Raw genomic sequence first — 15,329 nt, 5'->3', positions numbered from 1 at the left:
GCTAGACCCTTGCTTGTTTTACGTTTGTGTACACGGGACATGATGATGTCTGCTCTATAACAATAGAAATGTACTATCTTGAGTTCATGTGCATTACTGTAAGGGTTGGTGTGAGGTGTGACCCAGGTGCAGTGCAGGATAGACAGTAGGCAGAGATGGTGAAACAAGGATCTTTACTGGTGGTCCCAAAACCAGGATACAAAATAACGGACTTGTCCCGAAAAAAATAAAGGAGGAGCAAATTGGTCTCCAAAAACAGGCTGACAGCAAACATACGAAATACTAACTATGACTGAAAACAATAATGACACAGGGAGAACACTTCTCAAGTACCTGTACATACGTCTCACGATCAGACACTGATTAGTACTGTTTGGCATCGAGAACTAGCAGAGAAAACAGAGCAAGGGAAAACAGGGAAGTGAGGGCATAAATACACAGGTGAACAGGTAGACACAGGTGACACCAATAAGATAATGATTAGTCCAGACTGTGAGTGAGGAGGTGCCTAAGGTTTTTGGAGGACGACACCTAGTGGGTCACTCCGGAACTGTGACCCCCTCCTGTAACACATGACACATTGCAAAAATACTATGCATGTTATGCATAAAACTGACAACATGTAATCATCATTTGTATAGGGTATGGTGGCCAATGGCTCAACTTAGCCCATGGCCATTGACTCAACTAACCCCAAGGCAAACATTTTGACTATATTAGCCCACACAGTTATAAGAATGCACTTTCATGATAGGTTTAGGGCCTCATATTTATTAGACCCCAACTGATGTATAAAACAATTGTAAAATAATCTACTTTGGTTTAGATACAAACATCATGAAACTTATAAAACAATAAATGCATTTGAATTTGTGAAAATCATTTTTTGGGACCTAACTTGCTTGCCACTCTTTCCATGTGGTTTCTTCCTTCACAGACTCCATGAAATGATGACCTCTTCCTAAATATTTGGTCACTTGATTCATTTTATGTATGCTTTCCTAGAAACAAGGGGTGGCTCAACTAACCCTTTTGCTCAACGTACCCCACTCTCCCTTACCTCAAAGCTGCAATATGTAACTTTTTGGGTGGCCTGACCAAATTCACATAGAAATCTGAGTTATAGGTCTGTCACTCATTGATTGCAGGTCTAAGAAGCAGTAGATCTGTTCTATGTGTGCTATTTCTATGCTTCCCATTCTTAAGTTTAGTTTTTGCATCTTTCACTTTCAGTTTTGCACATCAGCTTCAAACAGCTGAAAAAATGATATTTTCAGTTATTGAAAATATATTTCACAGTGTTTAAGATTGTATAATGATTCTCTACACTATACATTGATTGTTTTGTCGCATTAACTGATTTAGAATTTTAGTAACCAGGAAATGGCGGTGCGATTTCTGCATATTGCACCTTTAACATATAATCTTAATAGGTTGGTAGATAGGATGATTGGGTTGTTTTTTGTTTGTGTGTTTTTTATGGCATGTATCCTGTTGATTAAAATCTAGATTAAATAGCATAATGAAGATGAATCTAACAGACATGGGTTTAAAATACTTGAAAATCATTTCAAATTCTTTATCTGTGCCTATTTGAGCTTGCCTGGCTTAATAAACCAATAGGTAAATCTCAAAATTGCAAATCCCGCCCATCTGGCACTCCTGGCAGACTCAAGCAAACGTTCAAAGTATTTGAACCCAGGTCTAGAATGTAACATGCCTTAATTGTATCTATGATGAAGACAGTATTGTTCACTGACTTGCACTTTAGCATTGCATGCCAATTTACATATTAAATGTACACTGTAAAAATAGGACAAGGATTTTCAACAATAAATGTATGTTTGTCTTTGGTCCATGTCTTGTGAGATTTTAAAAGGTTTGAAAATACTAAACCTGATAATGTAGGGTTCACCTGTGAATGTTTTGTGTGAGAGTTTTAAGTTTCACCTTCAGCGAAATGATGACACAGCTCCTACCTCTCAAACGTTCATCCTCCTCCCTTCTAAAGGGAATATTATTCAGTACCAGTTCTGAGCATGTGTGTTTGATTGTTTTCATTCTTGTGGTGATGATTCCCATCTGCATTGACAAAAATGAGCCCAGACAAATCTAGCTAAAGAAAACATAAAAAACAGGTATGCCTACATTTTTCATCTTACTTACGTCTTTACTTGATGTTTTATGTTGTGTTTCTCTTTGATAAATTGAAAGAAACTGATGTTTTTATCTTGAGGTTTCGGTTATTTGGTTAGAGGTGTTGGGTTACACGCATATACAGTAAGTAATTATCAAAAGGGTGGAGACCAGTCTTATTATTGATGATACAGGTACAAGTCTTTGTTTGCAGTCTAGTTCACCTTTAGCTGCATAAAATGTTGTACTTATGTATATATTTTTTTAACATATTTACATATTTGACATGGGTATTTTACAGTATTTGGGTTGTAGTAATTTCTTACCAACCTCATCAATACTGTGCTAAAGGTATATGGATGATTCAAGACCCAGAATAATGTAATAATAATAACGTAATCTCCCCCCATAGAGATGTCATCATTGAATGTTGATAGAAGCCTTCTGTCAGAAGAGCAGTTCCAGTGCTCTATCTGCCTGAATGTGTTCACTGATCCAGTTACCACTCCTTCTGGCCACACCTTCTGCAAAGCCTGTATTGGATTGGTGGACACTGGGATGACAGTGAGATCTGCCAGTGTCCAAAATGTAAGAAACATTTCTATGTGAAACCTGAGGTCTCCACAAACTCTGTTAGGTGGTTTGTGATGTTTGTACTACAATGAAGCTCAAGGCCCTGTAGTCCTGCCTGGTGTGTCTGACCTCTTACTGTGAGACTCACCTGGAGCCTCATCAGAGAGTGGTGACTCTGAAGAGACACAAGCTGATTGACCCTGTGGAGAACCTGGAGGACATGATGTGTAAGAAGCACGAGAGACTCCTGGAGCTGTTCTGTAGGAGTGACCAGAACTGCTTGTATGTTTTGTGTACCGAGACAGACCACAAGTGTCACAATACTGTGCCCATTGAGGAGGAGGGAGTCAAACAAAAGATAAGACATGTATTAAATGTATTAAATCATTCTTTTCTAGATCTCTCCTTAAAGAACAACAGAAGGCAATAAACAATTGATCTGGTAGAAAAAAACGGCATATGTAGGATCGATATTAGTCAGAAACATTTATTATATTGTTAAAATTGACTACAAAGTGTAAAAAGGATTATTTTGGTCTTAAAGTCAGTGTTATGATGAGTTTCTAGGGTATCAAGTGATTACGAATGTAAGGATGTACTTAGACACTCTTGATGTGGAGTTCATACAATATATTTAATTTGGTACCATGGGTAGTTATAACAGACGAAGGACATGGCCCTGCCTCTGCCATCTTCCTAACTCCAGAACAAAGATCCACTCTCTATATATATATACATTCTGTTACAAGCCTCTCCACGAACATCTGGTAATCATCATGGGCACTCCCATTCTTTGATGTTATTACCCTTTACCCCGTCACTATATCCTGTCCATCAATTATTCTAAGCTCAACATCAGTAATCTCCTCTGACATAACGGAATGTAGACTCTGTGGCAGCAAACCACTTATCTACTAACTCTCCCCTGGTCCACACAATACTATGACATGACAGCATTACAGTCAGTCACATCCAAAACGAAGATTTGCGAGATGATTAGGAAGAAATGGTATGTCACGGAATGAAGGGTACCATAACAGTTTTCCTTAGGTTGGGTTTATTTCAATCCTGCCCACATGCCCACAGCTGGCAGCACCCAAGTAATCATCAATTTGGAGCGCAGCTGCACCCGACCTGATCGTAATACCCATGGTCAATTTTGTTTGACATTAGATATCCCTATGAGGGCAATTAGGGACCATCAGTAAATTACACAATGTATATGGGACAATATCTTAAAATGCCAATAGCTCCAAATGTCAATTACTTACAAACCAACTATAAATTGTAGAAATGCATATACAAATGTTGAAAGCATTTAATGAGACTACTAAAAGATGTGAAAATATTGTCCCATTTACATTGTGTAATTTATTGACGGTCCCTAACTAGCCCCAGAGATAGGCTATCCAAAGTCAAACCAACTTTGCCATGGTTGCACACAAGCTGGCTGAAGCTAATTGGCGAAAGAAGTTGGCTAGCTTGCTAGCTAGTCTAGGCTACTTCCAGATACAAGACCTGGTTAAACTGTTTCAAGTTATCTAGAAGGATGAGTGACTGTAACTGTCAAGTGTTTTGGCAGAGTGAAAGTACAAGCGCTTCCCACATTCGAACACACACACACAAGAGACACCCACCTCAAAGCATGCCTCCAAGACCCAAATTTCGTTCTCAGTCACATTTCCTAATGAGGAGAATTGAAACCGAGGATAAACCAGGAAATCAGCCCCCCTTCAACAGTTTCCTTCATGCATTATTTACATGAATTTTCCACAGGCTGAGCTTAAGTTCACCAAGGCAGAGGTGCAGAAGATTATCCAGGAAAGACATGCAAAGATGGAGGAGATCAAACACTCAGTGGAGCTCAGCAAAGTAAGTCCTGACAGAAATAAAGCATGTTAGATTACCACACTGGATTGTCATAATGTGGATTTAGCCAGCAGTGGGAAAATGTATATAAAAACAATCAGTATTATTCAATTAATTGATCAGTTTATAGTACAGTATTATCCAAATAACCTGCTTTTGAAGTAGTTAACCTTACGTTTAATATTTTTTAATTAGAAAAGTACTGAGAAAGAAGTGGACAGTGAAATAATTTCACTGCACTGTTACATTCTATAACAAAAGGTAAACTAAGATTCTCAAGGTAGCTAACAGAGGAGAGGCAAAATGCAGCGGAGAGGCAAGCTAAGGGGCTCACAGTTAGAACAGGAAATCGCTGAGCTACAGAAGAGAAGCACTGAGCTGGAGCAGCTCTCACACACTTAGGACCACCTCCACTTCCTACAGGTCAGTGTCCCTGTCTCTCACACACATTAGGTACATTAGGTACACCACCCCGTTCATGAAAATGGATTGCTCCTACAGACAGTGAGTCATGTGGCCGTAGCTTGCTATATAAAGCAGGCAGACAGGCATTAAGGCAAAGGGTTAGGGTTGGTCTATCTCATCAATATAAATGCATGAACTGAAAACTTGCTGAACTCCTGAGATAATGATTTTCTATTCTCTTGGCTGTAGAGTTCGCACCCCTCCATCCACTAAGAAATGGTCCAGGGTTAGTGTTAACACTGATCTGTGTGTGGGAACTGTGAGGAGAGCCTTTTCTCAAATTGATGAGAACATATGGGAGAAATAAAAGCACTTAAGGAAATATTTTTTTTAATAAGCATTTTAAAGAATCTATTATTCTATTCTTTTGACTTGCTATCTATTTTCTTACAGAACTTAAGAGAATGCAAGAGTTCAGAGGTGATATAAATTGTTATTAAAATTATAACAAAATTATAGTTTATTAAGAACAATGATCTGGCCCTTCGTTGTGGTATACGTTTGCAAATGTTACATACCTAATTGAAATACTGGCCCACATTTCTGCCCCTCGGATGAAGTCATTCTGGACCCCAACACTGCTAATCATTGGCTACAGCTCTCTGAAGAGGGGACACAAATAAAGTAAGCCAAAACATCCAAGACTGTGTCTGACAACCCAGAGAGTTTTGACTGCTACTCAGTGGTCTTGGGAGAAAAGGGCTTCAACTCTGGACGCAATTACTGGGAGGTGGGAAGTCAGAGTTTCCAAGAAGACTGTCAACCGGAAGAAGGCGGTCAAAAAGACTTACCACCCCAAACAGTCCGTGTGTATGTGGATTACGAGAAAGGACAGGTGTCTTTTTATGACGTGCTGGAAAAATCACACATCTACTCATTCTTTGGCCTGTCCTTCGCCGGTAATCTTTACCCTTACTTTTAACTCTACAGCATGAAAAAGAAGTCTGAGTCACTGGTCATTTACATCGATTGGATAAAGAAGTACAAATATAGTTTGAGAGCTCTATCCAGTACTGCGAAGTGAAGATACAGGAACCATAAAAGGCTAGGTGTTCACTCAATATTACACTAAATTAAAGGACTTGGCACACCTCACTAGCTTCCTCTGACGTATTGAAATCCTAAAGTGTATATAGAATGTGTTTCCTCATAACCTAACATAGCAGACGTAAGAGAAACTCCTGAAACTAGATCCCCTACATACTGGTCTTGACTGGACTAAAAAAAAAAATGCCGGGGGAGGTTCTCTTAAATGTGGAGGAGGAGTTAAGATGGAGTGTCACCTTGTTAATGTCCAAAAGGGGAAGTCGTGTCACAGGCTCTCTTCTCATTTCACCTATCCCCTTAGAACCGGAAAATCCAGTTGTTGGGGACTCGGCAGAGGCTGGCTTCCTCATAACAAGCAATGGGGAAAAGAATACACGCTGTCATTATGCTGTCATCACGTGTGTGTGAAATGATGCTTTATTTACATTTTTTTATGTGTAAGATTTGCAAGAGGGTAAAGTACAACTGATCATGGTGAACAAGGAAGGAACAACTCCACTTTAGGGAATGTTTATAAGAACATGTGGGGTAAGGAAGCTGCAATACTGCTCGTTCATAGTCCAAATGTTCCTCCCCTTTACCAGCAGTGACAAGGTGTGCCCTCATCTTGTGAGAGTACGAGTTTACAGCACATACACACTTGTGCCACTGTAGGCCTAGGACCTGACTTGACAATTCTTCATCCTTGGTACAGAGCTGGTAGGTAAAATGAGTTTTGGATTATTTATATTATTATATGAATATCACTAGTATTAATAAATGAAAGTACTTTTCATTTCATGTTTTTCTACACTGTGGTGTCATGCTGTATGTGCCTGTAGAGTTGTATTCTCTAGGATCTAGAGCCAGAGGTAGAGGAGCAGAGTTGCTGAAAGTAAGATGTCATCTAACATGTGTATGTGGTCATTTGGTTATGTTGTGGTTGATGATGCTGTGCCTTTATTTAAGCCTAGTTCAGGACTAAAACACATGTTCTGTGGAGATTCTCCATTAAAAGTGCTTCTTAGTCCAGGACTAGGTTTAATCTGTGTTCGGGAAACCTGCCCAATAAGTTTACTGTGTTGCTGATAAAGTGGTCTCAAGAGTCACAGCGGATCTGTGGTATGTTTTGTTTGTATGAATGGTTATGGGCAGTTTACTGTACAATGGCCTCTAGTCACTAATGGGTTAACTATCTCTGTTCCAAGTCACAGAGGAAGCAGCATTATCACTAATGTTCAGATTACACTGAGGATTTATAAAGTGTTGCACAACGCACTGTTCCGGGAACACATTTGTTTTTATATGGGCTGCATCCTAAACGGAACCCTATTCCCTTTATAGTGCACTATATTTGAACAGGGCCCATAGGGATACATAGGGAATAGGGTGACATTTGGGACTCAGCCATGACGTTTTATAACCATCACTATGATGACAATGCGATCTTGCATTTCTGTGTATGAGCGTGTAAATTCCTAGATTCTGCCTTCCTTTATTTATCTGTACAAGAACTATCAAAATTGACCCAATATCCTGCAACTGATATGCTTCCAAACAACTGTAATTTATTCAGGAAATTGTTTCCTATACCCATGTACTATACCATTTTCTAATTTCACTCCAAAAAATAAGTTCCTTCATGGGAAAAATCAATGTATTGTATTCTATTCTCAGGGGATGTCTGCACTGCCTCAATGCTGCATCTGTCTAGATGACTTCACTAATCCAGTCTCTATCCCCTGTGGCCATCGTTTCTGCCTGGGCTGCATCGGGGAGTACTGGAGAGTCCATGGTGCCTGCCAGTGTCCCCTCTGTATGACATGTTTCCCCATACGGTAAAAAGCAAGAGTTTACACACACCTAAAACAGTAGGATAGGTGCTGACTGAAGAAATAGTACATTAAATAGTACATTAAATACAGCACATAATAAAAAGAAAGTTTCACACTTTATATAATGCTCTACTCCCAATTATTTAAAGTGTATAAAATGGGTAAAAAACTTCATAGCTATAGAGTGTGTGCAACCTTTTTATACCGTTTCCCCCATCAGGCCACAGTTAAAAACGAAGCCAACCCTACATAATGGTGCCCCGTGGGAGGAAAACCAAACTCCACTCAGAGCAGGTGAGGTGCCCTGCGATGTCTGTCCAGAAAAGCGGTGTAGAGCGGTGAAGTCATGTCTGGTGTGCCTGGCCTCATACTGTGAGACCCACCTGGAGCCTCACTACAGAGACTCGGCTCTAGGGCGCCATCCACTGGTCACTGTGTGGAAGAACCTGGATGAGCCTGTCTGTAGACTCCATGGGAGGCAGTTGGCCAGGTTTTGTCGGAGCGATCAGACCTGCATCTGTGCTATGTGTGTCCAGACTGATCACAGGGGTCATCGGGTGGTCACAATCGCCATGGAAGCAACAAAAACGAAGGCAAGGCAAATACATGACATTTTTTTGTGGAAAATTATAGTTAGCCTATTGAGTTTTCACATTGCATTCATTCAACAGTTTTATGTACCAAGTCTGTCGTGTAGAGTAGGCTAAACTGAAAAATCTTAACTGAAACTTAAGCCTATATTAAACTTAAACTCTAACAAATAAAACGATGTCGGAGCCGCAAAATAACTTCTGTGCAAGGATGTTTATTTACATAGTGATTCCGAAAGAAAACAGTACTGTCACAAAAGCATACATTATAGCGACAGCTAAACACTTCTTATTGAAAAGGGTCCCCCCTTGAACTGAAAGAGAGGCTCCTTTTGTAGGGGAAGCCTCTCCCATTAGAACGTACCAAACTCATTAATTAATTAATGAAGCCATTACAAACATCGAAGCCTACATTTTCCGCTCAGCTAAACATATCATGAATTATCTTAATTGAACCTTTGCAATCGGTTTATCATAATACAATAAAGGACAATATAAAACATTTACATAACCCCATCACTACTGACATGGTGTCTTCCAATACGCCCATTCACATGAACGCGCAATTCAGGACAGGCACTACAATGCCAGCCCGATTGCCGTAGCTCGGGTCCTGGAGTCATGTATTACTGGATCTTAGTTATGGTAATAGTACTACAATGGAATGCTCAAAGCCTGTTGGCTAATGGGCAGGGGTTCAAGCAGTTCATTGTAAATATGCCAGCTAAGCCTGCTGTGATTTGTGTGCAAGAAACATGGCTCAAACCGACTGGAGTTTATCATACAGGGATATGTAGTGGTTCATAGGGACAGAGATGTAGTGGGAGGAGGCGATGTGCCACCTTCATAAAGCAAGGACTTCTTAACAGGATGCTAGGCAAAGGTATTGAACAGGGCATTTAGAGTACTGAAAGGGATGCATAACTTCCAACATCGGATTCAGTATAAGCAGGCCCAGGCCCTGGTGAGGAGAACTGTCCATCAGGCAAAGAGGTCATGTTGACGTCGGTTCTGTGACACCATTGGAAGGGCAACACCTGTGGGAGAGGTGTGGGGGATGATTAAGAGAATGAGTGGGGTCAGAAGGGAGTGGGATTATCCAATGTTGACGAGTGAGAAGGATGTGGCAGTAACAGATAAGGAGAAGGCAGAGATGATGGCCAAAGCGTTTGTCCAAGTGCATAGCTCAGCAAATTTGTCAGAGGAGGGGGAGAGGGGGAGAGAGAGAACGAGAGAGGAGCATCCTGGAGTGCTGGATAGGAGGGAGGATGTAAATGATGCGTTGAATGCACCATTTACCATGGCAGAGGTGAGAAGGGCAATAGGTAAGGCTGGGTTAACTTCACCTGGGAAAGATGAGGTGTGCTATGTTATGTTGATCCATCTTAGTGATGAGGCACTGGATAAGGTATTGGTGTTTTACAACAGAGGGTGGGAGGAGGGGAAACTACCAGCTAGCTGGAAGGAGGCAGTAGTGGTACCAATCCGGAAGCCAGGGAAGGACCCAACGAGGCCAACAATCTATCGGCCAATAGCTTTAAAATTACATGTATGTAAGATTATGGAACGTATGATTACGGAGAGGCTAACTTACTTCCTGGAGAGCAGGGGGCTAGTAACGGCACATCAGAGTGGGTTCAGGAAGGGCAGGGGAACTATGGACCCAGTGCTCTGCTTAGAAGCAGAGGTCAGGAAGGCTCAGGTAAACAAGGAGACTGTTGTAGCTGTATTTTTTTATGTGGAGAAGGCGTATGATATGATTTGGAAGGAAGGGTTGTTAATCAAGCTTGATATTATTACAATTTTTAGCAGACGCTCTTGTAGTTAGTGCATACATTTTTCATACTGGCCCCCCGTGGGAATCGAACCCACAACCCTGGCGTTGCAAGCGCCATGCTCTACCAACTGAGCTACAGGAGGGTAGGAGGAAGAATGTACAACTGGATAAAATATTTCCTGTTTGGAAGGTCTATCCAGGTGTGGGTGGGGAAGTCTCTATCAGGCAGCTACCTGGTGGATAATGGTACAATGCAGGGGAGCGTGATTAGTCCTCTTTTGTTCTAAATTATGTTTACTCTCAGGTACGGCCGGATATTGGGAGATGATGGGGCCTTATGGAAGAGGGGAAGACATAATCAGGAAGGTACAGGAAGCAATTGATGAGGTAGAGCGGTGGGCATTAATGTGGGGATTCAGGTTCACTGTAGAGAAAACTCAGACAGTGTTCTTCACCAGGAGGAAGGTGGGAGATGAGGTATGCTTGAGGTTATATGGGAGAAACTTGAAGAGGGTGGGGGCCTTCAGGTTCCTTGGGGTGTACTTTGACACTAGACTGACCTGGGCAGAACACATAGAGAGAGGGGTGAGAAAGTGTAAGAAGGTGCTAAAAGTGATGCGCTGTCTGACGGGGAAGGAGTGGGGGGCTGGGCGTTCCTCATTGAGGACCATGTATGTTGCATTGATCCGATCTGTTATAGACTATGGAAGTGTAGTGTATGGTTCGGCAGCCCGGACCTCATTGGAAGGCTAGATGTCATACAGGGGCAAGGACTCAGAGTATGTAGTGGGGCGTTTCGGACCTCGCCAGTGGCTGCACTACAGGTGGAGATGGGGGATATGGGACAGAAGAGAGGAGGTTATTTTTACAAGATTAAGGGTGGGACACAGCCAGTTGAATAATACCTTAAATGTGATAGGAAAGCATCCAACAGGAAAGTGTGATTATTACCAGGAAACAGAGACATTGGAGCATGTATTGCTAGAGTGTGGGAAGTAACAAAGGTAAAGAGAGAGGCTGAGATGTAGTATGAGGGAGAAGGGGATACAGAAAATTAGTTTAAAGAGTATATTGAGTAGAACGTCATTAGATATACTATCAAATATTTTGTTATCTTTTTTATTAAGAGCAACGGGGCTGGCAGGTAGGATTTAGTTTCTCCCGGTCTCTGGCCCACACTCCAGTACAGTAGGTGGCGGTAATGCGCCATAACGTTGGATGCCAACCGCCGATAAACCCCACTGAAGAAGCTCGGGTCCTTATTCCAGCATACCCGGAAGCTACATAGACGGAGCGAGAGTAACTGAATCAAACAGAGCGCTCATCCAAAACATTGATAAGTACAATAAACGTTACTTAAATTAAACATGAAAGCTTGTCTGCGTATTCTTTATACCATACCAAACTGTTACTGAAGGGAGGTAAGAATAATGTGTGTAATGTATGAACTGACATCGCTAAGTTAACTTGTGTATCGACCCACATTGTTAACGTAGCTGAAAACGGAGCAGGGAGGGGGGAGATGAGTGTGTGTGTGTATCACCAAACGCTGCCCTCAGCCAGTGACTTTTTTATAAATGTACCAAACATACACCTAACGTTCAGAGGTACTGTATCTGTAATAATCTGTACATGGGTAATTCTTCAACTATGGTACTCTTTGAGCTAGACAGTTTCAGAAAATAAAAACATTTCTACAAACAATTTTTTAGTATCAGTTGGTTTCTCAATCTGTCTGGAAACCTTCCCTGAAGTTGGCTGTGATGATTTGTATTTACTAATATATATTTTTTGCCATTTTTATCTGACAGTCCAAGAAAACGGTCATTTCCATCACATAACAAAACATGTATTTTTAAGAGAAAATAATGAAATATCTTCTGTTATAAATATATTTGATTAAATAGCACACACATATCTGTTCAAATTTGTAATTTATTATTTTTTTCAGAAATGTAACTGTAAAGATTTTACAATGTTTACACTAAAAAACACCTAAAACTAGGTCAATGGAACATTTCATTTTCTTATCATAGCTCAAAATCATATATTTCTCAAAGTGTATACACAAATCTTAGCCATAACTGCACAATTATCAACACCACTGAATATAGTTGGTTTGATTGTATGTTTTTTATATGTTTTACTTTAAAATATGTGTTGTGGTGGAAATGACATGGCGTGGCGGAAGAGACAGTGTGTGGCGGAAATGACAGATAGGCAACTTCCAATTAAAAACAATTTTTCTACTGCTCTATGTGGTGAACCAGAGCAAATCAATAAGCAACAGCATTTGTGAACAAAAACATATCACCAATATTTTTAAATTAAAAACAATCCAAAAAATGAAAAAACATGAATTTGTGTTAAAAATCAGCAAATCATTTCTTCACTGTTTTCTACATGCTGAACTAGAGCAAACTAGTACAAACTAGAGCAAACCCTTTATGTCATCATTACCTTAACATAACCTTAATATAACCAGTTGAATAACAGATAAAATAGGCAATATATTTTTTTCCTACGTCTGTTTCGTTGAGAAATTCGCCACTGTCTTCTCATTTTTCGTTGTTCTCTTTTCGGCATTTCTGTCACAGATTTAACAACACCTTGTTGCTTTTTCTTCAGGTATCTTTCTCTGTCCTTCTTGAGGGACTCTGCATATTTAAGTGGATCTGATTTTATTCTTTCTCTGTATGATCTTGACCTCTGTGCTGTGGTATTGCTTGCCATCTTAAAGGAAGAGCCAAGACATCATGTCAAACCTACTTATCTATTGTTCTCTTATTTACCAACAATATTGTAATATTGTTAAAACTGTTTTTGAATTTAGTATCAGTATTATAGCCCAAATAATTTGCTGTTTAGCACGAACAATGTCATTTCCACCACAACCTGTCTTTACCACCACAATGAACACCGTGGTGGAAATGACTGTGGTGGAAATGACATTTCCCCACTTTCCCTCTAAAATCTCATGCTATGTTAGCCTGCTAATATTAGTTTTAGAGTTAGCATTAAATATACACAAATTACACATTATTAAATTAAATGTATCCAGTTATTTTTACGTCCATGTGAAATATGAGCTGTTTGGAAATGACGACCAATAAACATACTCTCAGTTTTACTCATATTTACCTTGATTTTTCTTCTTTTCATTACCCCCTGTAGAGGACACCATTTCATCCAGCCATGTGTTCCACTGTGGAGTTTCTGTTGCTATGGTTACTAAATATACAAACCTAAAACACTGATCCCAGGATTCTATTTTGTACAGTGTGGTGGAAATGACAGTGACCCCAAGGGACAAGGGTTCTATTTATGAAAAATATAGGAAAATGTGGATATGTATCACAATATATAATATGTAGAATTGAAATAAATGGTATTTTATCATTTGTACTTGAAATCTACATTATTTAAATATTTAATTTAGAATTAAGCGAGGTTGAAGATACAAAGTCTGGCTTAGGGACAGAGGGAAAACAGTAAAAACCATGCATAAAAGGCCTCATATTATATAATAAAAAGAATGATTGAGCCATGATACATTTTTTATAAGTTCCCCTTAGGGTGGAGTAAGTATGACAAAAACAAAAAAGAAGAAATGTTTTTTAGTTTTTATTATTTCATCCAGGGACAAGAAAAGTACCATAGTTAAAGAATCACCCACATACATCCGTACATACAGTATGTACTGTAAGCGATTCGGGGTTTTTAAACATTAGGCCAAAATGCAGATTTGATTTAACTGCGTCCATAGATAAGTGTTTTTCCAATTTAGAGAGTTGACTGATATTGTACATTTTTCTGATTGAATTCCACTGATTCATCCACAGATTAAGATAAAGAAGTCCATGATGAAGTTTCAGCAGATGATCCAGGAGAGACTGAAGAAGATGGAGGACCTCCAACACTCAGTGGAGCTTGTTGAGGTGACTGAAGAGAAACAGAAAGCAGCAGAGAGGCGGGCTGAAGGGCTCATCAAAGAGCTGGAGCAGGAAATAACTGAGCTACAGAGGAGAAGCACTGCGCTAGAGCAGCTCTCACACACTGAGGACCACCTCCACCTTATACAAGTCAGTGTCCTCATTTGCTGTCTTTATAAATCAACATGATCACTTTTTTGGGGCAACATTTATATAGATTTAATTTCACAACACAAACAAGCCAAAACAACAAGTTGTTACTCTTTTTGACGGGTTTCCCCCCTCTACATATAGAGATTCCCGTCACTGTCCACTCCTCTACACAGCAAGGACTGGTCACACATCATCAAGTCCCTGATCCAAGAACTACAGGGGAAACTAGAAATATCCTCAAGAGATGGTAGAAAACTACAATGAGCCTCCTCTAAAAACTCAGGAACATTTTGATTGCCAATGTGCTTGCTTCAGCAAGACCACTCTAGATATTCAACATACTTCTGACTGATTATTTAGATCACTACTGCTTTTACATTTTTGTCTGTCCTCAAGAGATTTTTACCATGAGAAAACCAGGAACTATTTATTTATTGTAACCTTGAGTTACCATTTTACCAAAGAAAATGTGACTTTAATGTCTATCCTTTATGCTTATCTAGAGAGATTATCATTGTGTCTATCCTATCTACAGTGTAAATGGTTGATTATTTATGTCTTGTTAAATTTTTACCCGAGTAAATGTGAATGTGTTATATATCATTTATCTTATTTATTTTAATTGTTTAGTACTGTGCCAGAGAACGTATGACCCACCAATCAAGTATTATGTGGGGTTAGCCCAATTTGTGATTGTGCATTTAGCAGAGTTTGTCATAGGCTGTAGCCTTTCGTTAACGTAATAGAAAGGTGTTTGACTGTCAAATCTCAAACAAAACAAACAGGCATGCACACACACCAGAGGAGACTGGTGCAAGGAGCTAAAGGAGGACGGGCTCATTGTAATAGCTGGAATGGAATAGAGTCAAACGTGGTTTCCATATGTTTGTGTTTGATACCATTCCATTTAATTCCATTCCAGCCATTACAATGAGCCCGTCCTCCTATAGCTCCTCCCACCAGACTCCTCTGG

General features: G+C 39.9%; 1 protein-coding gene across 3 annotated transcripts; it reads left to right on the top strand.

Annotated features, from left to right (window-relative positions):
- The first annotated feature begins 4,491 nt into the window (after nucleotides 1-4,491).
- Nucleotides 4,492-14,953, top strand: LOC311132931 (E3 ubiquitin-protein ligase TRIM47-like). Of its 3 annotated transcripts, XM_084166320.1 has the most exons (6): nucleotides 4,492-4,581; nucleotides 6,675-6,789; nucleotides 7,747-7,907; nucleotides 8,125-8,497; nucleotides 14,114-14,353; nucleotides 14,498-14,949. In XM_084166320.1, exons 3-6 carry the CDS (start codon nucleotides 7,750-7,752, stop codon nucleotides 14,618-14,620), a joined length of 894 nt encoding a protein of 297 aa, XP_084022446.1. In that variant the 5' UTR covers nucleotides 4,492-4,581; nucleotides 6,675-6,789; nucleotides 7,747-7,749; the 3' UTR covers nucleotides 14,621-14,949. The 3 variants fall into 3 exon arrangements, with proteins under 3 accessions (XP_084022446.1, XP_084022445.1, XP_084022447.1); XM_084166319.1 differs by lacking the exon at nucleotides 4,492-4,581 and having other exon boundaries at nucleotides 6,414-6,789; nucleotides 14,498-14,953; XM_084166321.1 differs by lacking the exon at nucleotides 4,492-4,581 and having other exon boundaries at nucleotides 6,415-6,789; nucleotides 8,125-8,198; nucleotides 14,498-14,953.
- Nucleotides 14,954-15,329: the final 376 nt, after the last annotated feature.

The sequence above is a fragment of the Coregonus lavaretus genome (genome assembly GCF_964263955.1).
Source record: "Coregonus lavaretus genome assembly, chromosome: 7".
NCBI classification, from domain to species: domain Eukaryota; kingdom Metazoa; phylum Chordata; class Actinopteri; order Salmoniformes; family Salmonidae; genus Coregonus; species Coregonus lavaretus.
The sequence above is the reverse complement of the archived record's forward strand: the minus strand, read 5'-3'. Positions and strand labels throughout refer to the sequence as shown.

What these genes read in the sequence shown, in the direction of transcription:
- LOC311132931 (XM_084166319.1), top strand. Translation starts at nt 7,750, where the DNA reads ATGTCTGCACTGCCTCAATGCTGCATCTGTCTAGATGACTTCACTAAT. An exon ending in ATGACATGTTTCCCCATACG is followed by an intron (nt 7,908 to 8,124) that starts GTAAAAAGCAAG and finishes TTCCCCCATCAG; the next exon opens with GCCACAGTTAAAAACGAAGC. An exon ending in ACCACCTCCACCTTATACAA is followed by an intron (nt 14,354 to 14,497) that starts GTCAGTGTCCTC and finishes CTCTACATATAG; the next exon opens with AGATTCCCGTCACTGTCCAC.